This window comes from Numida meleagris, chromosome 6 (genome assembly GCF_002078875.1).
Source record: "Numida meleagris isolate 19003 breed g44 Domestic line chromosome 6, NumMel1.0, whole genome shotgun sequence".
Lineage (NCBI taxonomy): Eukaryota > Metazoa > Chordata > Aves > Galliformes > Numididae > Numida > Numida meleagris.
In genome coordinates this window covers 51,502,218-51,525,758 of record NC_034414.1, presented here as the reverse complement: position 1 = coordinate 51,525,758, position 23,541 = coordinate 51,502,218, and the positions used below count along the sequence as shown (strand labels likewise).

Below are 23,541 nucleotides of genomic sequence, written 5' to 3'. Positions count from 1 at the left end.
TCCAGCAGTTTTGGCACAGACTCAGGTCTTGGTGTTCTGTAGTCATAAAACGTTTGTCAACGATTTACCATCTTAAAAACATAATCATAGAATCAGCTAGGTTGGAAAAGACCTACAAGATCATCCAGTCCAACCATCCACCTACCACCAATAACCCCACTAAACCATGTCTCTCAATGCTATATCTAAATGTTTCTTGAACACCTCCAGGGACGGTGACTCCACCACCTCCCTGGGCAGCCCATCCCAGCGCCTGACCACTCTTTCAGAAAAGTGGTGTTTTCTAATGTTCAGCCTAAATCTCCCCTGGTGCAACTTGAGGCCATTCCCCCTCATCCTGTCACTAGAGACAAGAGAGAAGAGGCCGACCCCCAGCTCACTACAACCTCCCTTCAGGTAGTTATAGAGAGCGATAAGGTCTCCCCTGAGCCTCCTCTTCTCCAGGCTGAACAATCCCAGCTCCCTCAGCCACTCCTCACAAGGCCTGTGCTCCAGACCCCTCACCAGCTTTGTCGCCCTCCTCTGAACACGCTCCAGGGCTTCAATGTCTGTCTTGCAGTGAGGGGCCCAAAACTGGACACAGTACTCGAGGTGCGGCCTGATGATGAGTGGTATTTGGAATGGATGAATTGGAAGGAGCTATTGAATCTCCATGTGAACCCTTAAAAGTGTGTCCCTAGAGATTGCAACTGCTCTTCCACTGCCGCAAAGGTTGAGTTTTCCTACCACTTGGACACAAGGAAATGAATTACCTATTCCCTGTATTGCATCCACGATTGTGCTATATAAGCGTCAAACCAATTTCAAACCAAATGAAAATAGGACACTACTTGCCCTGGAAACTTGTTTTGCTCTTTTCAGATGAAACTGTAAACTGAAACTTGGGCATAGAACTCAAACTGCCTGCTTTTTAATTTTTTGTTTCAATTTCTGGCAAACAGTTGCAGTTGTAAAGTGTAAAAGCGCGTGTACACACAGGCAAAACATTTTCTTGGCTTTTTAACAACAGGTATAACTATTTGGAGGTTTTACTGTGTGCAAATTAAAATGTAGACTTCGTTCCTTTCTCAATACATCCTTTGTTTCAGTGCTGTGATTTTTTTTTGATAATTATCTTCCTTTTCTGAAATCTCGTACTGATGTCTCTGTCAGAAATACTAAAGTATGAGTGAGAATAACTTAACAGAATTATGTTTGCCTTATTTTTAAGGTGCAGTCCTCCGTCGCAGTGGGTACGCCTGACTACATCTCCCCTGAGATACTGCAAGCCATGGAAGATGGAATGGGAAAATATGGGCCTGAATGTGACTGGTGGTCACTAGGAGTCTGCATGTATGAAATGCTTTATGGTGAAACACCTTTTTACGCAGAGTCATTAGTGGAAACCTATGGGAAGATTATGAATCACGAAGTAAGAAAGACATTCATCTTAATGTATTTACTAAGATTATAATGTTTACAGTGAAATTGATACTACTTACAAATATTGAAGTGATGGTAGTTCTTTGCTTTTTCATGATGATTTAGAACCGTATCTAATTACATAGATTTGTTGGTTCTATTTTTAGGAATGTTGGCATCTGAACTGCAGAATTTGAATTTTTTCCTCTAAATGGTAATGTTTTTGTTGAAAAATCTAAGAAATCTTCATGAAACAAAAATTAAAACCAACTCTTAAGATAGGCCCATTGAAAGTTTCTTCTGGAGTGTGCTGGAGAAATGAAGTAATGCACTATGCAGCTGTGCACGTTTTTTGTTACACTGATAATCAGTACAAAAAAAGGAAACAGGCGAGTCAGCTGGTGTGGATGTGAGCTGCATAAAGAACATGAGGTCAGGGGGGAGTTGCCCAGAGGAGAAGTGGCAGAAAAACATGAACTTTTGAGCTGCCTGAAGAACATGAGGTCAGGGGACTTTGTCCAGAGTCAGAGTGGTAGAATTGTTGAAACTTCTGGGTGCATTTTGAACATTAGGGAGTAAGAATAAACCTGTTTACGATGTCCTCCAAGAGGCGTGGCAGGAGTGTGTGAGTATATACTGGTGTTTACAGTAATATGCGCTCATAGTGAAGCAGTGGTGGATAAGATATTTAAATCCTTTCTAGAGCTGTCACCCTTGCACTGAGCAGTATTAATCTCTCTCTTGTTTCAGTTTTTTTGATGAACTAATTGGTGGCGATCTTTTCTGTATTACGATCGAAGTATGTAACCAGCTTGGGGTTAAATACCGGCTGCGTGGCTGTGAACTGTTTTTGAGAAAGTTTGAGGCTGTTATCCTGCAGACTTAATACTGTAGTCTCATTTGGACATAAAATCAATGTGGTTTGAATTTTTTAATTGACATTTAATTTGGTCCCTGATGGTCTCATTCAAACCTTGAAAGGTTGTATTGTAAAACCATAAAAGTGCTACTGACCTTTACTAAAGCAACCTTCTTGACTATAGAGTGGAAGTAGTAATAAACTAAAAGAAAAAGTTTTCCCGATTTTATCTGGAGTAATTTCATGTATAACAATGTTTTGTGAAGGATTGACTAGCATCTTGGGGTTTTAAGAGCAGAAATAAATAAGATCTCAAGTACATCTTCAATGACTATGATTAAGAGTATCAGTGAGTGTATGCCTTTGTTGCACAATCTTTAGTGTACTGTAACATGTCAGAATTCCTGTACGTCTTCCAAAAAAACAAAAATTGCCTTTTCTTAAGGGTTGCTGTAATGGCAGCTAGTTTCAAACAGATTTCTATTAAAGGAATCAAGAAGAGATTCCTTATCTTCAAGATCTATTTTAAGACAGCAGCTCTATCAGTGGTCATATTGCACTGTACTCTGCCACTCCTCAGTGGAGTGGAACCATTCTGTACGTGTGTCTGCAGTTTTATTGGTATAATTTAGCAATTTCTTTTTGAAAACTATCATTGAAAGTTATGGAATGGATTCCTCTAAAAAATTCTCAATTTGTTTTGTTTTTTAGGAACGATTCCAGTTTCCATCCCATGTTACAGATGTGTCTGAAGAAGCAAAAGATCTTATTCAGCGACTTATCTGCAGTAGGGAACGTAGGCTGGGACAGAATGGAATAGAGGATTTTAAGTCTCATGCATTTTTTGAAGGACTTAACTGGGATAACATCCGAAACCTAGAAGCACCTTATATTCCAGAAGTTAGCAGTCCATCTGACACCTCAAACTTCGATGTAGATGATGATGTATTAAGAAATCCAGTGAGTCTTTTATTTAAATATCACTACTGCAAGTATGCAACCTTGTTGCACTGTAAGGTAGTAGCGAGAACTTATTTCAAAAGAGATAATTACTTTCTTGTTTTTGGGGTTGTTGTTTGTTTGATTGATTGATTGATTTGTTGTTTTTGTTTTGTTTTAGTAAAAGGAGCAGGTAGTGAATTCATTAATATGTTGTATTAATGAAATGTTTTGTTTCAAAATCTAAAAATCCATGAAATGGATTCCCAAATCTAGTAAATTTAGTGGTACTTACATGTATATGGCATGGATATGGTCTGGTGCAATGTTACAGCAACAGGGAGTACTCATATTGCAGCCATAATGACATGAATGCTTAAATGAAGATCACAAGTAGTGATGCTATGAGAAATTTCAGAAGAGCAAAACCCCACTCAGCTATTGCCATTTATGTAATTACTAACCCAGTTTGCCAACTGTTATCATTCAGAAAAGAAGCTCACAATTTCTGAAAACCCAAAATGACAAGGAGGTGAAAAACGTTATTTTTCCACATTTGAAATGAGTTATTTTTCACGTTTTAGCATTAAGTAACATGGTCAGTCAAAATTAAAGCACATTTAGGCAGGAAAAAGCTGGCACTTACTTGCCCTTTTAATGTACCTTTACAAGGAGCTTGTACTTGGTTTTGTTCATTAGCAAATATGAATATGATCTGTCTTCAAAAATACATATGTGCAGCTTGTAATCACAGCTGTCCTGGTGAGAGAACTCAAATTGCTGCTACTTCAGTCACTTAAAAACCAGAAGACTGTTTTTGGGAGTGAGGGTGTTGGTATTCCCCTCCTTCATTTTTGTTCATGGCCACTTGTTCATCAGTTTCCATCCAAGAAATGAAGAACTTTTGGCTTGGTTTTTTTGATTACGTGTCTTGCAGTAACAAGCATACTAAAGCAAACATCATGCATTTTCATGCCTGGTCACTTTAATTAGGAACTTGAAGTTTCGGGTTTTCTTTTAATGGTTGCATTGTGCTTTGAACTTGCTGAAATGCTGCCTTTTCAAGTGCCAGCTCACAAAGAAAGAGGCTCCAAAATTCAGGTCATTATATTAAGAGACCTAATCTGAAATAAGGTTCATACAAGGACAATGAAAGGCTATACAATGAAGCATAATTGCCAGTTGTGAATTGGTATGCACTAAATAAAATCTTTACATCAGCTGTTTCGTTTTAACCATTGAGACAAAATCAAATGGCTTTAGCTCTGCATGGGTTCTCTCTTGGATTTTCATGCATGTTATTTTTATGCAGGAAGTGGTGCCACCAAGTTCTCATACAGGCTTTTCTGGACTGCATTTACCCTTTGTTGGGTTTACGTACACGACTGATAGGTAAGCAAAGGATATGCTGTTCATTAAAGTCGTTTCCCAAATACAGCTAATTCTAGAAAGATCTCATTTTTAAAACCACATAGGAAGGTGGAGGTCTATACATGTATCAATGGATAAATCTCCATCCCACATGAATATGTCTTGAATGTATTTTGATCATGTTTTCCAAGATTAGATGCTTTTGGTTTTAATTTCCTTTATTTGAAATGAATGAAACTTACGGGACTGGATGTCACAAGTAGGTAGGTATGAACTTGCTCTTCCTGCGTGAAGAGGCTAAAAGCAAGTCTTGTCTGTGTTGCTTGTCTACCAGAATCAATTCATGGATTAGTTCACTGAGTGTTGATAGGCATCATTAACATAATGTAGTGTTACTCTAATACAGATTCCCCATTTTCAGATGGTTCTGAAAATAGGCAAAGAAAGCTCACTTTGCCCATCTTTGAAGTTGACATTAGTCTTCATCTGACTCCAGAGGTCCCTCAAATGCATTCTTGTGCCTCTGAGTTTGAGGTTATTATGCCCTATTTGTTATTCCCATCTTTTCCTTTGCTGAGATTTGTTATCTTCACAACACTGTTGCAGAAAGGACCTGTTGCTCATATCTTATTTCTTAACTAAATCCATCTTTGTCATACTTGAAACTGAACTTTTGGTTTTGTTTCTCAGTTCTTTCAGTTGCAGGCATATTCTGCTTGCTTTGCTGTTAGGTAGTAACTTCTGACACAGGGAAGTTAATATTTTTAATTATTCATTCAAACAGTTTGTAAAGTTAACATGTGTCAGCATTATTAAATACCTGAATGAAAGTATCTTAATTCATCAGCAGCGTACACGGTAGTGTCAGGGTATATGTACCCTGACAGATCTATCAACAGTAACAATTTTACAGTATGTTCTTGTAAGTTTAAGTTGCATATTAGTTGGAATCCCAGCATGTCACTGCTGTAGACTGCTGAGAGTATTAAAAGATTTTTACTTACGTGTGTTTGTTTTCAGCTCTTTATCTGATAGAGGCACTTTGAAGAGTGCAGTGCAGTCTGACACTGTAACCAAAGATGCGGATGTACAGCGTGACTTGAAGAACACTTCACAAATAGAAGGTTATGAAAAGAAAATACGGAAATTAGAGCAAGAAAAGCAGGATTTGAACAGAAAACTGCAAGGTGAGTGGCTTATGTTTTTTTTTTTATTTTTAGATCTTCTTGTTAGAGGAATCAAAACGTATTTCATTGAAAAACTTTTTCTCCTTTTCTGATTTTAAAGAATCTACGCAGACAGTGCAAAACCTCCAAGGTCCAGTGTGTGTTGCAGTAAATACAAACCGTGATAAGGAAATAAAAAAATTAAATGAAGAAATTGAACGGTTGAAGAACAAATTAACAGGTAAGCCTCTGGTGTGATTAGTAGTAATTACGGTACTGCAGATTAATGTTAATAGAAGTAGCAAAATATATATTGTGGTTTTGCAGTAATTACAAGTAATGTTATTGAGATGCTTAAAAAAAAAAGTCTTAAAGTTCAGTTGAATAGTAAGAGGCATTTCAGTTTTTCCAGGCAAGTACTTAACTTTTTCTTGCACTTCCACATCCTGATACCACATACTAGTCTGGAGATCTAGAGTGCAGTGAATTGAATGGATGGGTTCGACCAAATATTTTTGGTGATGTTGATTTCTATAAAGCCCTCTGGAGATCCTGATCTCTTTCTTTTTGAGGAGTATATTTTTGGTGGTGTTTTAGTGGAGGAATGTGTAACAGAGAATAGAGAGGAAAAGATTAGTTGCCCCTTAGTAATATAAGGGGATAGGTAATGGTGGGGGTGTATAATAATAATAATAATCGTATTTAAATATTTCTGAGCTGCTGCTCCTTTTGTGTTTTTGTCTGGTGATGCATTAATTAGGAAGCACTGCAGAAAAATACTGGCATCTGTCCCAAAAGGGACTGACTCACCCATATCACTGAAAAACTGTTGCTTGACAATGCTATTAGTTTATGCATACAAACCTCCTGTTAGTGTCTAATTTTTAAGTGGGAATCAGTCATATGCTAAATGGTTGTTCTGAGTCCTAATGGCTTGGCTAAGAGGTTTATAGGGGCCTGTAGTATATTGTGAGTGAGTTCAGATGCTAAGTTGCTAATACCCCAAACCTTCAGCTGTCGTCCTCCATTCGCGAGCACTTGGTTTTTTATAGACCAATTTATTTTCTTGGTCCAGATTCCTAATACTTTCTTAACTCATTATCTTGCTTTGTGTGTCTGTCAGTCCATTGTCGGTCACAAATGACAGTTTTTCTGCAGTTCGGCAATACTACCCCCTTTGTAAGCACATCTGTTGTGGAATCAGCTTTGCTCTAAGTGAGAATTTTTTCCAAAAAAAAAAAAAAACCCAAACTCTATTCTTGTGCATTCTAGAAATCAAGTTTGTTGAAAGAGTTTGATTTAAGGTGCTACTTCTACAAATGGGTCAAGTTTATCCAGTTCTTCAGCCTATTGTGTGCTGTTAAATATTGAAATCTGGCAGTATAGTCTGTGGAGTGGGAGGGAGTTTAGCACAGCTTCATTCGAAAATGAGAAAAGGAGTGCTACGTCAGTCGCTACAGCAGTGCTTGGGGGCTCTGAATGCATAGGTTCCATTTCCTGTTCTGCCACAGATGTTGCAATTTCAGTGAGACAGTTATTCCTGTGCAATTTCTTATTTGTGTAAAAGTAGTAATTAAAACCAAACGGAGAATGACAGTTCAGTTTCTTACCAGCTCTAAGACTGAGCAGAAATATATGAAGGTGGTTATCTTTTCTGCTTAATGGTGATCAATTTTTTTAAACTTTCTTTGAGACTAAAGAGAGAAATGGCAGGAGAACATCCTGGTAGGAATATGGACAGTTGAGATTCCAGTCTGCTTCACGCAGAATGGTGTTGCCTTCCCAGATTGTCAGCTCTTATCTACTCTAGGATAAGTAGATAAGGAAATAAATAAGCTCTAGGAAATAAATAGTTCTTTCCTGTCTTGCTGATTGCACCAATAAATGGAGTCTTGCTTGTCATATAATGAAAACTGTTGAGGAGACAAATTACCAGAACTGAAATTCAAACAACTTGAGTTAAGAGTTGTTGCACTTCTTAAAACATAAAATGTCCGTGTGCTAAGGATTTCTTGCTTCAGGAGACAACAGTTTTTGGGAGGTGTGGAGTTGTTTGTTTGGTTTAGTATGTTGAGAAAGTTAAAATTACACGGAGCTGCCGATGCACCAGAATTACTTCTAAGCTGCCTAAAGTGGAAAGAAGTTAATTTTACAAACAAAGTTATGACAATTTGCTTAAGTAATGTTCCTTACTTGGTGCACATTTGGGACCAGTTACCTTTATTATGTATTGCTCTACAGATGTAAGTAAACTGGAAGGACAGCTTGCAGATGCAGTGGCTTTTCGACAAGAGCATGAAGACTCTATGCATAAGTTGAAAGGACTGGAAAAGCAGTGCCGAGTATTACGGCAAGAAAAGGAAGACCTTCATAAGGTATTGATCCAAAGATGAATATGTTTAGAAATGGTCATGCAAAATAGTTCTAGAACAATTTTGGTTTGATTACAGCTTCAGTGTTAAAAATGTTGCTCTTTAATACTATAGGGAGATGTAAGTGAGCCTGTTAGTTTTGTGAGTGATATAGTAGTTTTCCAAGGTGCAGACTTTTTTCTTTTTTTAAAGTAGGTTGACATCTTAATAATTTCAAGTGCATTCTCTTAGATGGGAACAACACCTTTTTATTTTGACTTGTTTACTGTGGTTATGTATTTTGAACGAGACAACTGCAGGTTACATATCTGTACAATCACACAGAAGCTAACAGACTGCACAATCACAGAGCTCAGTGGGATTTGGTTTGCAGGAAGTGGGAGGGGATTTTCTAAAGAATGATTTTAGTTTAACTGTTCGGTTTTCTCAAGATATTCCAGTTTACACTGGAGTTAAATTTGTGGGTCTGTGGCTTGTCAGTTAGTAGTAGTGGCTCGTTAGTTTTGTAGATGCTGAAAGGTGTATGTTTGAATGGGTTAATAGAGCTCAGTTGCTTTGCCAACTTGAGCCTGCTTGTTCTTTATAATACCAAAGGATTAATTATTGCTTAATGACTTTTATATCATTACTAAATTGTCTTACTGTTGTGTAAATTACACCCTTATTTGCTCCGTAGGATGTAGCAGTATGCTATTAGGTCACTAAAATATTTACAGTAAAGTAAATAGAGGCTTTGCATTTGCTCCTTACCACTTCCAGTAATACCAAAAAATTTACCTCTATTCAAATATCTAGATTTAAAGACTACATATTGCTTGTATGGCATTCACATGGACCAAAAATAATCCACGGTCGAAAATCTCTGGGTTTTTTTTTCCATTAGAATTTAACAGCCTCTCTTCTGTCAAACACAGTTAAGATGTATTCACCGGAGTATATGAGTAGCAGAGAAGGCAAATCTACTCCTCCTGGTTTGTGCACATGCCATTTTGGAAGTTAATGCATACTTCTGCAAGACCTCTACTAATGGCAGAATTTTTAAAATGTCTCTTGGCCACTATACACTTACTCTGTTGTCTAGTTCTGCACTTCATTTTCACTCTCAAATGATTTTGTGTTGAGCATTTAGTTGGTGTTCTAGTCTTGTTAAATTATGTTAACTATTTGCTGTAAAGGAAACAGCTTTTATAATTTCAATTAAAACATTAGAGCTTCACAGTTTGTTCTAAGCGATCTTCCGTAATTTTCTGAAGAATTTCACAAGATTTGCTGCAGCATCTTAGTTCTGATGCAGTCTACTTGAGTGTTTCCCTGAATGGGAAATCTAATGAAACTTTACTGAAACTTCTTCCTTTAAGAAGTATTACTATTGTGCAGATATATCGTGGTAACTTGAAATTAAGTTGCTTAGAGGTGAGATGGTCTTATGCAGTCAGATTTATATGAAAGACTTCTGGAATAGCAAAAGTCCTCTTGGAAATGCCACCCTAGAAGCAGAATAACTGTTGTCTTGGTATGCTCCTGCAGCTGTGTAAATTAACTGTTTGTGTAAATTAACTATTAGAAATAATATTTAAAGTTATATGAGAGGTTTGAATTCTCAAGTTGTGCTTATGTAGGTTCACTTTCTTTCTTGGAAAGAATTAACTGACTTCAATTTTTATATATACTTTTTTAAACCAGCAACTTGTAGAAGCCTCAGAGAGATTAAAAACACAATCCAAAGAGCTGCGGGATGCCCACCAACAAAGAAAGCTGGCCGTGCAGGAATTCTCTGAGCTCAGTGAGAGGATGGGAGACTTGCGGTCTCAAAAGCAGAAACTGTCCCGACAACTTCGTGACAAAGAGGAGGAGGTGGAAGTGAGCTTGCAGAAAATTGATGCTATGCGACAGGACATCCGTAAATCAGAGAAAATCAGAAAAGAGGTAGCTCAATAAATAGCTAACAATGACGTGTTTCAGCTGCTGCTTGCCCTGTATCGCATACGTGATTGTATTGAGAAGTCAGGACCAGAAATGATAATTTACTCTGTCTGCTTATAAGGCATTGCTCTGATAACTCTTCCATATCACTTCACTGTAGTTCACAAAATAGGTCTTGAATTTATTTCTAGAAGTTTTGCTAACATATCAGGGAATTAGCAGAGTCTGCTTTATTCTTTGTACTCAGGCTGATTTTAATCTTGAGGAAACCATTCTTGCTACATGCCAGCCTCTTACTTCTTTGTGTTTTGATTCTTGCAGACTCTGAGTTCCAGTCAGCTTAAAACTAGAAAGCTCAGTGCCTTGATGTACTTTACGTTGGAGTATTTTGACTTACTTTTTTTTTTCCAGCGGAATGTTTCTGTTCATCTGGAGGGAATAACAGTGATACAGACTGAATAGGCGGTTTTCCTTACTCTTTTCTTAGTCAGCATAGAGAGCATCTTTGTAAATATCTTTAAACAAGTTTATTTTCTGATTACTATCCTAGGCAATTTACAGTTTTGAATAAGAAGTGGATAACTGGAAGAATGCATAAGAACCAGCTATCATGGTTAACACAGTGTTTTAATCACTGAAAAGCTGTCACATTTTGTGTGTTCTATGAGTGAGGTTTGAAAAGGAACTTTGTAAGTGGTGCTAGAAAACTCATGGCAAGTTGAAGGGCAGACTATGACAATGTAGTAAGACGTGAAGTTTTTCAGACTTGTCTGTGAATTAGAAGTGGTACTTAACTGGGAAAAGCTTAGGGCGATAGCACTGTGTTTGGTGTTGCATTCTGCCCTCCTCCTAGCCAGTTCAAGTGTTGTTGTTTGTTTCCATGAAAGACTTGATCATTTGTCTTTGTTCCTGGAAATTCCTTAGTCCTCTCTTCCCTAAAATGTACAGCAATCCTCTATTCAGATCATAATCTGTAAGTTAATTATCTTGGTCTACAGTTCTACCTATAATGCTTTTAAAAACAACTTTGTTAGTTGAATTTGAAAGCAAAAAAAAAAAACAAAACAGATTTTATTCTTCTTTAGTTGCATAGCTGCCTTGGATGCCACTAAATTGTCTTTCTGATACTACAAGCTTTTTGAAATAGGTAAATGGATGATCAAGACTATTTTATTCCATAATTGCAAGGTACAAGTGTTCGGTGTTAATATTTGAAGTAATTCACAGTAATTTGGCTCAAAGGTCAGGATTTTCAAGTCTACCGCCTTAGTAGATACTGAGGCATGGAGCTGACCTGCAAATGTGAGAGGCTTTCTTCTTTCACAGCTGCAATGACTTCCTAGTGCTGATTCCTTCTCTTAACATTAATAAAAGCTTTGCAGTTATCTCTGCACATATCTAATGTGGTTTATATCAGTACCAAAAGTCATTTGGTAGTAGTTCTGCTTTGAGAAAGACAGATGTCTGGATCACTGAAGTCAAAACATTATCATGAAATTCTGGAAGTGTTGTTATAGCGGTATAAAGTAAGATAGAGATAAGGAAAAGCTTTGTTTTCAAGGCTCTGGAAAGCTCATCCTTATGGAGGAGAGGAAATGATACAGATACAGATAGCACTATCTTGTGTTGAAATGACTTTAAATTACTCTGATTTTATAGCTGGAATCCCAACTTGAAGAAGTTACAGCAGAAGCATCAAAAGAACGCAAGCTTCGTGAACACAGTGAAGTCTTCTGCAAACAACTGGAAAATGAACTGGAAGCTCTGAAGGTTACTGTCTTTTTTTTTTTTTAATTTTTACTCATGATGCAGGAGTTGCAATATTTTTGCTTCCTCATCTGTTGATACCTGGATAAAAACTACAGCATTACTAGAGACCTGACCTAGCCTCATTAGGATTTGTTAGATTTATTTGCTTTTTCTTTTTTAATTAAACCTATGTGGTCCAAAGTTATTTCTGCAACCCATTTGATCCCCTTCTTAGGGTCATATAAGCAGACCAGTCACTTAAGGGGCTAAACCCTGGAAGGCAGCTTTTAAGCCATTTAGGACCTAAGCAAAAATTTTCCAAAGTGCTGCAATGGGACACTTCTTTTTCAGGTGATGTTTCTGAAATATAAGGATGCTAGTCCCTTCCTGATGAGTTCTCCTCCACTCTTCTGCAGGTGAAGCAAGGAGGGCGGGCAGCAGGTGCCACACTCGAACATCAGCAGGAGCTTTCCAAAATGAAGTCTGAGCTGGAAAAGAAAATCTTGTTCTATGAAGAGGAGCTGGTCCGGCGAGAAGCATCACACGTTCTAGAAGTAAAAAACGTGAAAAAGGAAGTACACGATTCAGAGAGCCATCAGCTTGCACTGCAGAAAGAGATCATGATACTAAAGGATAAATTAGAGAAAACGAAGCGAGAGAGGTAAGTTTTATGGACGTGATTGATAACCAAGGATTTCTTTGTGTGTGTGCTGCATTGTATAGGTGTTTCATCTTAATTTTATTTATTTCTTTCTGAAAATCCCGGTCTGCAGGTTCAGTAGTCTTACTGTATATGTTTGCATTTCTTGTCCTCCTTAGGCATAGTGAAATGGAGGAAGCAGTGGGATCAATGAAAGAGAAATATGAGCGTGAAAGATCTATGCTCTTGGAAGATAACAAAAAGCTAACAACAGAAAATGAGAAGGTAATTATTTTAGGAAACATTTTTTAGCAAAGCAAGAAGAATTGCATTTTGCTTCTGTCATGTTGAAATAATGTTCTTATTGATCTGAACAGTACCAGTAAATGTTCAGGCAATATATAGTAAAACAAACGTAGTTCTGGCCATATAAATATCAGAGATCTGGCCAAGTTGCAGCTTTAGCATCTCAGTTACTGCTCTTTGTGGAACTGATTCCTGAAACTCAGAGGGCACCACCTTCCAGTTTCTGTGTGAAGGCTTCACAGAGAGCGAAGCATTTACAATGCCTGCTTGCCTTCCTGATGGCTTACAGTTAAGCCTCTTTCCTCACAGTAGCCTCTGTGCTTGCTTCCCTTTGCTCCACCTTTGCTTTGGATTGATTTGTGTGAACTGGAAATGCGTTCTGTGATCAGGAGCTAATCTCCAGTTCTGCAAAAAAGAATAAATAAAAACCGATTTCCTGTGTTGTTTGTTCACATTCTGTATGTGTGTAGACATACACACTGATAAATGTATGAAACTCATATAAAGGGGAAACCTTTTGTTTCAGCTTTGCTCCTTTGTGGACAAATTAACAGCACAGAACAGGCAGCTAGAAGATGAGCTCCAAGACCTAGCAGCAAAGAAGGAGTCTGTTGCTCACTGGGAAGCTCAGATTGCAGAAATTATTCAGTGGTATGTATTGTTTAGTGATCCTGATGGCCACTTTCAAATTTTTTTGAGATAGTGTTTGGGCTTCTCTTGTGTATAGTCAAGCCCTTTTTTGTGTGTCTGGGATCAACAAAAGCATGGTGCTTTGGAGTGATGGTGAACTGTTTCTCTTTTGCTTTGCAGAATAGCTGAGTAATAAGATTTCCAAATGAAATTGTCAGATACTATTAAATGCAGAGGAGAGGGTTTGGGTGTCGACATTCTTCAAACTCAGAAGTGGTCATTAAACCACAAAGATTGGAATATTCTGATAGGCCTTGTCAGGAGAGTGGTCATGATTTAAAGGTCCACATTAACACAGAACCTGACTGGTTGTATGAGACACGCATTTGCACTTAATTCATGGATCAGTCCTTTCTTCTTATTTCTGGGTTAGCGTGCAATATTTTCTGAATGCAAGTCATTTAGTCACCTGTATGTGTCTTCTGCTGGCTGAAATTGAGTGTTGCTGCAGCTGACCATCAGTGGTTTTAAATTAGATGAGTGTCTACTTGCTGGCTAATACTTAGACCTGAAAAGGCATTTCAGCTACTGAGTGGACAGGGGCAAGGTGCAGGGAGTCATAGAGTCTTTGTACTAGCCCTTCCAAATGTTACAGGAGGACTTTACGATAGCCCTTACTAAAACCGAGCGAGCAGTATGCAGATCATGTTAGGAAAAGTAACTGAGAATCTCTGCAGAACTCTTCCTGATGGCAGGAGGAAAGGCTTCAGTTTCCCTGGTAACTGCCACAGTCAAGAGAATCAAATATGAGAAAAACCTAAAGCAGGCAATCTCAGCAGTATTCAGTTTTCTCTGCTGGGAAAGTTTTTCATGCTCTGTCCATATTTGCTATGTTCCTAAATCCAGTTTATTGAGACACTAATTATTTGGTGATATGGTGTTTGTTGCTGTGATCTATGAAACTGTTCACTAATGGCTTTTTGTAATTGCACAATAGGGTGAGCGATGAGAAAGATGCTCGTGGCTATCTCCAGGCATTAGCCTCCAAAATGACCGAAGAACTAGAATCTTTGAGAAGTTCCAGTCTGGGGTCACGTACACTGGTAAGAAAACGGCAAGCATTGGCTGTTCTGGGGATGTCTAAGAAGCCAATGGTTTTAATTTCAGCAACATTCTCAGTATCTATTCAGAATCAGAAATCTTACCTAATAAATCCTCTGCTCTGCTAATGGCATGCTAGTTTTAACTACTGCTTGTTAAATCCATTTGGATCATGTAATCAGAATTTGATAATTACAGTGGTATTTCTTACTAACATCTACCATAAAAAACTGTTGCACAGTACAGAGGAGTAGAAACAATAAATTAAAACCCTTCAAGGAGATCGCAGAAATGTACCTCACCACAATAGATGCAAGAGAATAATTTTTATTGCCACTACAGTGACAAAATAAGTTTTCTCTTGTACAAGTATTTTGAACAAGTTTTAACTGGTTGGTATTGTTACAAACTAGTGACGCATGAGAGCTTGCAGCTTTATACACTTGTAGGACAGTGAGACCTTGTGTCATAGTCTTTCCTATGTAGTGGTTACGCGGTTTCTCAAAAATTGTGTGAAATAGAAGAGGTGAAACTCTCTCAAAGGAATATGATTTCTAAGAGCAAAGCACTGTTTTGCCTTGGCAGGTATTAAGTACCTGCATAAGGAAAGGGAGAAACATTTGCAGCTGGCCATGGAAGCCCACGCCGCTAGCAGTGCCAGTCTGCACAGTCAAATGCCATGGAGTCAATCTGCTGCTGGTTTATATAGATAAAAGTTATTCATCCCTTCTAAACCTATGAATAGGAGAAAATAAAAGAAGGTTGTGACTTTTTACAAGCTAACCTTTGCCTGCATCATAGAGTGATGATCATAATGTTGAGTGGTTTTATAAGAGGAAAGATTGGATCAAATGCAGTTGGCCCAGAATAAAGAATGCTGTCTGTTCTGTATATTACAGCTGGTTTTGTAACTTCAGCAGAACCCGATCTAAGGTTAATTATTTCTCAGCATAAAAAAGGCTCTCATTTTCATGAGCGTTATTTGCACTTTCATCTGTGACTAGAGAGAATAGCCATTTGGGAACACTGAAAATGTAATCCGCACTGAAAAATACTTTGAAAAACTTGGATAACCAGCTTGTGGTAGTGAGGATTTGCATAGTGTTTGCTACTTAATGAACATATAAACTGTTCAGGTGAAAGTCCCTAGATATCTAGAGTATCTCAAGACCCAAATTACTTCATTTTCTTCATGCTATGTTTTAGATTAATATGTTTTACATAAAGTATTTAAGTTCATCTAAATTCTGAAAGCCCAGTATGTCACTGTGCAAGTTCTGTACACTTTTCTAGTTTGGGCAATGAAAGATAGTCATTTTCAGTGGGTTCTCTGCTTGACTGTCATGCTCGGTGATCTAGCAATTTGATTTCAGGCATATTATGGTAGTGGTATAACCATTAAAAACACTCACGACTTTGTTTTTACGAAATAAAATCTGACTATTGGCTGATTTGTGTAGTGGGATTAGTGTCTGTAATTAATCAAAGGTGCATTCTCTGAACCAGTGTGAAAGTTATTTTATGTCTGTGAACAACTATGAAAATACATTTAGACATCTGATATTAATATTCAATAACTTACTGCAACAGGATCCACTTTGGAAAGTGCGACGCAGTCAGAAGTTGGATATGTCAGCTAGGCTGGAATTACAGTCTGCCCTTGATGCCGAAATTCGTGCCAAGCAACTAGTTCAGGAAGAGCTACGAAAAGTTAAAGATGCAAACATATCTTTTGAAAGGTAATAGCTGCTTTGGTTATGTCTGGGTTTTAATGTGCTTCTCTAAATTAGAATAGTAATAGTAACAGCTTTTTCTTAAATTGCTCCCTTGTGCCTGGATTAGTGGACTTTGCTGAAAGGTCCTACTCTATAGACTGCACATTTCTCTCGTTGTCAAATGAGAACTGTTAACGTTTTTTTCAAGTTAACTTTACACTGCTGTGAATATCTCAGGAATAAGATATGGATCTAAAGCACCTGAGGTAAAAAGTATGGCTAAGAGCAAATTAAAAGCAAATCCAATTATTTTTTAATAAACAAACTGGGAAGAAAAGACCAAACTTATATTATAATAATTATGTTTGGCAAATATTTGCGGTGGTAAGAGGAGTCTTAAGTGTAATTTTCACTGTGTAGTTAGGTAGTGAGGTGCTAATTTAGGGGAGAAGTAGAATTAATTAGCCTAGAAAAAAAATATTCAGCCTTCATCCCCCCGCCTCCTCTAACTCTCCCCCCTCTTCCCACCCCCCCACCCCCGACCAAAAAAAAAAAGATTTTTTCTGGGACTCGCTGGCATTCTTGTCTTGGAAATGCTTATGTCTGTATTTTGTTCATATTTTGTTGCTTTAGTAAATTAAAGGAATCAGAAGCAAAAAACAGAGAATTGTTGGAAGAGATGGAAGGCTTAAGGAGAAAACTGGAAGAAAAATACAGAACAGATTCAGGTAATTAAGGTTGCTGTGTTTTAACAGAGTTCTAACACAACCTTTGATGTTGCTTTTTAGCTAAGGCTATTCTGTTTTGGGTTTTAGGTCTCAAACTTCCAGACTTTCAGGATTCCATTTTTGAATATTTCAACACCTCTCCTCTTGCACGTGATCTGACCTTCAGAGTGAGTTATTACATAAACTGACTATGAAAATGTGATGGCTGAGTTGTATTTTTATTACCTAAAAGTAACACTTGGGCCCTACATAACAAATTTGCATCTGGCATATTAATCAAGTTAGTGTGTCATAGAATTGGATGACCAGTAGATGTCAGATTAATTGTCATTTTGAAGAGAAGCTGGCATCTTTAGGAAATATTCCCAAAAGCTCACATTACCCATTTTTCATTCTGTTTTCTTTAAGTCAATCTCAAGCCTTTGGCTGAATAATGTACATACAGGTTGTTTTAGAAGGGCTGGCATCCACAAATAAGGGATTAAATACTTTGGCATTGGAAGATGCTAGTTAACATTAACAAAAAAAAAAGTACTCACACAGTTCAAACTGTGATTAAACAGATATGTAAAGTTGTTGGCTCCAGATCTTCATGGGGTGATCAGAGTAGAAGGGACTGGGGAGAGAATCAGAGGACCCACAGATGATGGTACTGTAAGTTCATTGTGACACACCCTCTGATCCTTAGAAAACTAATCATGCGTATTGCAGCTCCAAGTGGGCGTTTTGCTTAGAAAAAATTTGTGCATTCCCCAAGGAAGCAGCTGTTAAATACAACACAGAATCACATCTCCTTACTTCATGAACTCCTGATCCTTGAATATTTGAGATTTTTTTTTTTTTTTTTTTGCAAAACACATTGTCAGTTCAGGATAAAGCTATGATCTGGAACTGGAAAAAATTATCTGTTATGTTTATGGAGCCAAGTTAAAGGGGCTGAGGTTAAAACCTCATCGTTCTGGTAAGATAATACATGTGAAATGTGTACATTCTCTATCGTTTTTCAAAGTATTACTGGTGCCAAAAAGAAAGTCCATGGACAGGCTGTGATATTTGCATGTGCATACTTTGTGTCTGTGCTGTTCTCAGTTAGAAAACGTCCACGCTGGCTTTCTTGCTGAAGCAGCGAGATGAGCTACATGGATGAGGTGAAGAGAGACAAACATTGCATGCATACACTACAATCTGGATAAGAGCTTTTATCTACCAACTTTGATATTGCTTTAAAAAGCATCAAATACACTGAAAATAGTAACATAGAACATAAAGATGGTAACTGCTAAAGATCTAGTCTGCAGATCCAGCAATAAATGCACACTCACTGATTGAATGCAAGTGGAATTTTTTGATGAATTACATGAAAATGCCTTATACAGTACTTAGTAATTTCCATTAACCATTTTTTTTCCACACATACATTTAAAGATCGTCTGTATCATCTTCTCTGGGTTAGTTTAGTTTGAATGAATATCAGTGGGCCACACAAAACATTTTATTTAGCTAGCCTACTAATATTCCATCTGAAGTTTTTCTGTGGGTGATAAGTGATCGTTTTTATCCCTCATATCTGTTACAACAAAGGATTCTGTTTCTTCTTCGTCTACATCTTCTCTACTAGCCTTTTGGGAAGAAGTAAGTTCTTGCTGGTAGTTTTGTCTCCTTATTTTGTTGTGACCTGTCATAGTGAAAAATGGCCTTTTAAAACTAGACGTTGCTTCCTTAGCTTCTCTATTTAATCCACTAAATAGAGCTAGTTTAGCTTTCTTTTAATATGTTTTTACAGGCTTATTATTTTAGAATTTGACTGTCTATATGGCTAGAGCTGAATCACGCCTAGCATTTTTAAATTGTTCATATTACATAATAGTATAATTTGATCTTCAGTGGCCCAGCCCTACAAATCAATTCATAACAAACAAAAAAAAATAACAAATACCCAAATCTATTTAGTGAGCTAACTGAATTTGAGCGATCTTCCTGTTGAAACTGGCTGGGAAGTGAGTGATTCATTACTCATTGCCTTTAGTGCTAATTACATCATTTATGTGAAGTCTAATCTGATGTTTGTTAATCATGATTTCCATGATGTCCTCAGAGTACAGTAATACAGCACCCTGCTTCCACACCCAGCTTCTTTAGCTCTGGAATTGTAGCATACTTCCCCCTTGTGCTGGCAATTAGTAGTTGCTAATGTAAGTGTGAAATTCAGAGAGAGCTTCTAATGCATGTCAGTCTTAAATTTTAGTGAAACGTAGGACGGTGATTAAGACGACGTGATTATTTTTAATTATATAAGTGGAAATAGGATTAGCAATCATTTTTTGTAACAAAAAAAAAACCTACATAATTTGTAATATCTTCTGTACTATTACTCAAGGAATTTTTCTTGTGGTGAGGTTGGTGGCTGCTGTGTGCTAGAAAAATCCTAGTGTAGTAAGCTACCATGAGAAATGAGCTATTTTATGGATTACCACCAGGCTTCTCAGACATCATTCCATACCTGTGTGCAAGAGAATCAACACAGTCTTTCTGGGAAAAGCAGACTGTTAAAATATTTATGCTGTTTGCTACTGGGTTTTGCACATCTCAGTGCTTCCAGCTTTACAGCTTTTTCCATCAGGCAGGTGGCAGGATTTGTTTTGAGGAAGGAGTTTTTTTAGGGGTATAAAGTCGTTAGATGTATGCATACAGAAATGAACAAAGTTTTTCATTTATTTCTGCAGTGAGCTGTTCGTTGTAGCTACCTTGAACTTCCATTCTGTTGGCCTGAGAACACTTCATCGTGTGTCTGGTATCTATCTAACATGTTTGCTGTCACTTTTGCAGACCGGCTCCATTAGTGAGCAGGAAACACAAGGTCCCAAATCAGAAGTTTCACCATCTACTTCAGTTGTAACTGCAGAGCAGCAACAAGAAGTAAGGGAACCATTATTCTACCCTGAAGAGTAATTCAGTGGAAAGTCTCTCTGTCTTGTTCATTATCAGTATATATTGCAGCTTTTGTATGAAGAGGCAAGATTGAATGTTGCTTATGTGTAACTTGGCAGTGTTAATTGCATCTGCTTTGAGAATAGTTGCATATATGAAACTTTTTTGCTGGCTCTATGTATGTTGATGTACCTCATTTTCATATGTTTTCTGTACTGCTGCTTGCTTGTTAGTGTGCAGGCTTTCCTGTGAGTGCTTTAAAACACAATCTGTTTCTATTAAATCAGAATGGCAATGTTTCTGACAAATTTTTGATAATTTTCAAAAACAACAACAACAAAGAACGTAAAAGAATAAGCTTTGCCACCCCGACCTTAAAACAAATTCTTGAACCCTCATTTTGCTCAATTACAGTTTTTTGTGATTCAGGAACCAATTCGGCTTCAGAGGATGCCTGCTGCTCCTTCCCCCACCATTCAGTCCATTTCTCTAGCTGTACCAAAGGTAGGGGGACTGTGCTAACCATATCCTGAACTAAGGAAGAATTACCATTTGTAAATTAGCCATCCGTGTTTGTCCTGTTTGGGTTTGTCACGTGTTGTTTCTTTGTTAGGTCTCTGTTTTTACTCAAGTGTTACCAAATGCAAGTTGATGGGTTTTGATTTGTCAAAAGGGATGGCAGAATAAATAGTTATAGGATTTGATTTGAATGTCTTCTACAATTTGAAGTAAAAAATGTTGCTTTTATCTTGCAGCACCTCTTACGGGATGCAGTTACTTAAAATCTCAGATTTCATAACACACTCTGATATATTGGAAGGGGAGGGGGAATGGGCATGCTTTCATTTTTTAAGTACAGAACTTGAAAAGTTGTTTTCTTTTGTTTATCCTGAATGTATCTTTTACAGCCTAAAGCTCACCAGCTCAATATCAAGTCATTTACAAGCCCTACTCAGTGCAGTCATTGCACCTCTCTTATGGTGGGATTGGTTCGACAAGGTTATGCCTGTGATGGTGAGTCGCTCAAACTTTCTGCTTTTTCTGCAAGTTGTCCCCGTTGCCCCCCCCAAAAAATTATCTGAAAACGCTGACGTATTTTAAAGCGATTATTTCCTTGGGGAGGGAGTGAAAGAGAGAGGAGTGACTACCACTGAATGCTTCTCCTTTTCTTTCTTTTGTGTCATCATCAGTCTTTTAAATTCAAAGAACTAACTTAGGCCCTCATGGTTCCATTTCTATCAATTTTGCTACCATTAGTGCTGTTATGTATAGTGTGAGTTGAGCAGAGGCCAGGTGTGTTTTCTGTTTGTATAGTGAAGAAAAAAAGTCTTCAGGAATGCACTGATAACATACGAATCCTAATCATAAACCGAGTGTGTTGGGAAGAGTATTTGAGGGTTTTTTTTGCCTGTGGCCCGCCTTTCTACCAGTTGGGCCTATTTAAAATGATTTCTGTGATGCATGTGTACCACTGAGTTCCATGTTTGAGTGTATGAGGGTAATTTTATTTGAAAATACTTATCTTGTGTTGTATGCATCTTGGTGAGACACATCAAGTCAGTGAGTGTTTCACACATCTGTTCAAAACACTACAGTATAGTTTTATTGTATTTCTTTGCCCAGTTTAGTTTTTGCTCTGACACCCTCTCCACACCTCCAGCATCATACTCAGATGGCATCGTCTGCCCTTCAGGGCTTCTTTCCTGGGAGGTCTTCCATCGATTCTTCTTCCCCAAGACCATGTACAGCTCTGCCAACTCTTGCCCTGGGGCTGTCTTTTGTCTCCTGCTGACAGTTCAGAATTCTTGTTTTGCATCTCTTTCTGCAAGTTTTAAACTGTCCTTCTTCCCCCCACTCTCCCTTAGAGTATCAGCGTCTCTTCTTTTTGCATGTAAGCAGAGCATAATTAGTACCATGTTTGCTTCTTCTGCTCCAGATCTTGATAGCTGCAGAAAAAACTGGAATCACTTTGACATAAGAATAGAGATGCCTACAGTAGAACAAAACTTTTGCCATGTTCCACCCGGAGTCACTTGATTTTCCCAGTTCCTTCTCTTTTCTAATGCTGGAGGCTTAGGTAAAATATAGCTGTACTTTCAGAGGCCTGTGGAACTGGTGCTGTACTGGACCTGGCGTGTCTTGATTTGCACAGTCCCACCAACTATGATTCTGAAAGAGCTGAATGTATTATCTGGTCATGTGCAACACCTGCAGTGGCTTGTGTGTGCGTGACTTCATAGTGACCCCTGAAGATAGTCCTCTCCAAGGAGCAGACTTTAACTCAGAGGTCAAGCCAGGCAGCCTGCCTTGGGCTACCCACTCTCCTTACTGTTCCCAATGGCATTGTAAGGAAGAGGTTTGTAGGCCTAGTTCTAGCAGAAGCACACTGCTCCCACCTACCATATGTTTCTGGGCTCCTTTGACCCTTCCTAATTACAGGACTAGATGTGCACAGAGCATCTGACAAATGCCCACATCTGAGAATATGGTGAGGAAGAAGCATGATGGTATCATGCCCCTGTCTTCCTGCCTTCCTGTGCCTAGAGGTAGGAACATGGTGGCAAATAAAACTAAATGTATGGAAAGATCTGGCCCCTGAACTGTGGGTCATGTACCTTTCCATAACATGTTAATTCATTCTGCAGTTCTGGAAGTCTGCCTTAAGTGAAGCATTGTGCATTCTGTGCTTTTTTTAATGTAGTGCTTCTGTATGAAGTACTCTCTAGAAAGGAGACCATTGTCCCTTGCTGGTGCAGCACAAATTGCTGTGGATGGTAAGAAAGAATGCAGTGATTAGTACAGCGTATGTTTGCTCCTTACTTGAGCTCTGAAATGTATTTATGACCTTTTCACATCATTCAGAATTTTAGCTGTTGTCCTCTGGTTTCTGCTTTATTATACCTTCAAGTCTATTGCCTGTATTTATTGCTTCAACCCTTTCTATTTTTTGAAGGCTTAGTTTTACTTTATTTTTGTAACTTTAAACTCTCTCTTGCATACTAACATCAAACGGAACACCTTTTATCTTGTTTCCTACCCAGTAATTTGTATCCTTCCTTTATTAATACACATACTCTTCGGCAGTTGGGTTGGTTGCTGCTTAGCAGCACCAGGGCTGACCAAATCCCTTCCCTTCTGGAAAATGCTTTTATTAGCAGCATTGAGATGAGAAGTCACTTCCTGCCTTTTATGGAAATAATAAGTTTAAAAGGGAAAATAAAAACACTTTGGAGAGTCTTTTGCAGTATCTAAGCATGCTCACTCCTTTAGCATGGTGGGCTCTTGTTATGTTTGACTGGCAATTTCAGTGTAGTTAGTCAGTTTTCTGCTTGTAAGGGTAGACTGTGTTAGTCTCTTGTTAAGATTCACTCATACACACGTTTCACTGTGGATTTTCTCTTTTGTACTTAGTGTGTTCATTTGCATGCCATGTTTCCTGCAAGGACAGCGCGCCTCAGGTCTGCCCTATACCACCTGAGCAAGCCAAAAGGCCTCTTGGTGTGGATGTGCAAAGAGGAATAGGAACTGCCTATAAAGGTTATGTCAAGGTAATAGTCATTTGTTCTTGGACAAGAGAACAGCAGTACACTTTATTTACAGCTATGCAGCTAAACTGTGCTAAAGCCGTAAGGCTTTAGGTGACATCTGTATAACTTATTTAACATTAGTTGCTTTAGATGTAGAAGAAAGGGTTGGTTTTACTACGAGAGCTA

The 23,541-nt window shown here is 38.1% G+C and overlaps 1 protein-coding gene across 1 annotated transcript in view; it reads left to right on the top strand.

Moving 5' to 3' along the window:
- The window catches only part of CDC42BPB (CDC42 binding protein kinase beta), a gene marked incomplete in the record, with an annotated part of 90,028 nt that overhangs the window by 49,060 nt on the left and 17,427 nt on the right, over positions 1–23,541 (top strand). Inside the window, 19 exon segments of the mRNA XM_021401859.1 lie at positions 1,211–1,411; positions 2,972–3,220; positions 4,512–4,591; positions 5,591–5,757; positions 5,858–5,977; positions 7,978–8,111; positions 9,792–10,034; positions 11,691–11,801; positions 12,197–12,441; positions 12,600–12,705; positions 13,253–13,377; positions 14,354–14,459; positions 16,048–16,196; positions 16,806–16,900; positions 16,988–17,067; positions 19,727–19,816; positions 20,243–20,332; positions 20,737–20,842; positions 23,240–23,376. Coding sequence (XP_021257534.1) covers positions 1,211–1,411; positions 2,972–3,220; positions 4,512–4,591; positions 5,591–5,757; positions 5,858–5,977; positions 7,978–8,111; positions 9,792–10,034; positions 11,691–11,801; positions 12,197–12,441; positions 12,600–12,705; positions 13,253–13,377; positions 14,354–14,459; positions 16,048–16,196; positions 16,806–16,900; positions 16,988–17,067; positions 19,727–19,816; positions 20,243–20,332; positions 20,737–20,842; positions 23,240–23,376 — 2,634 coding nt within the window.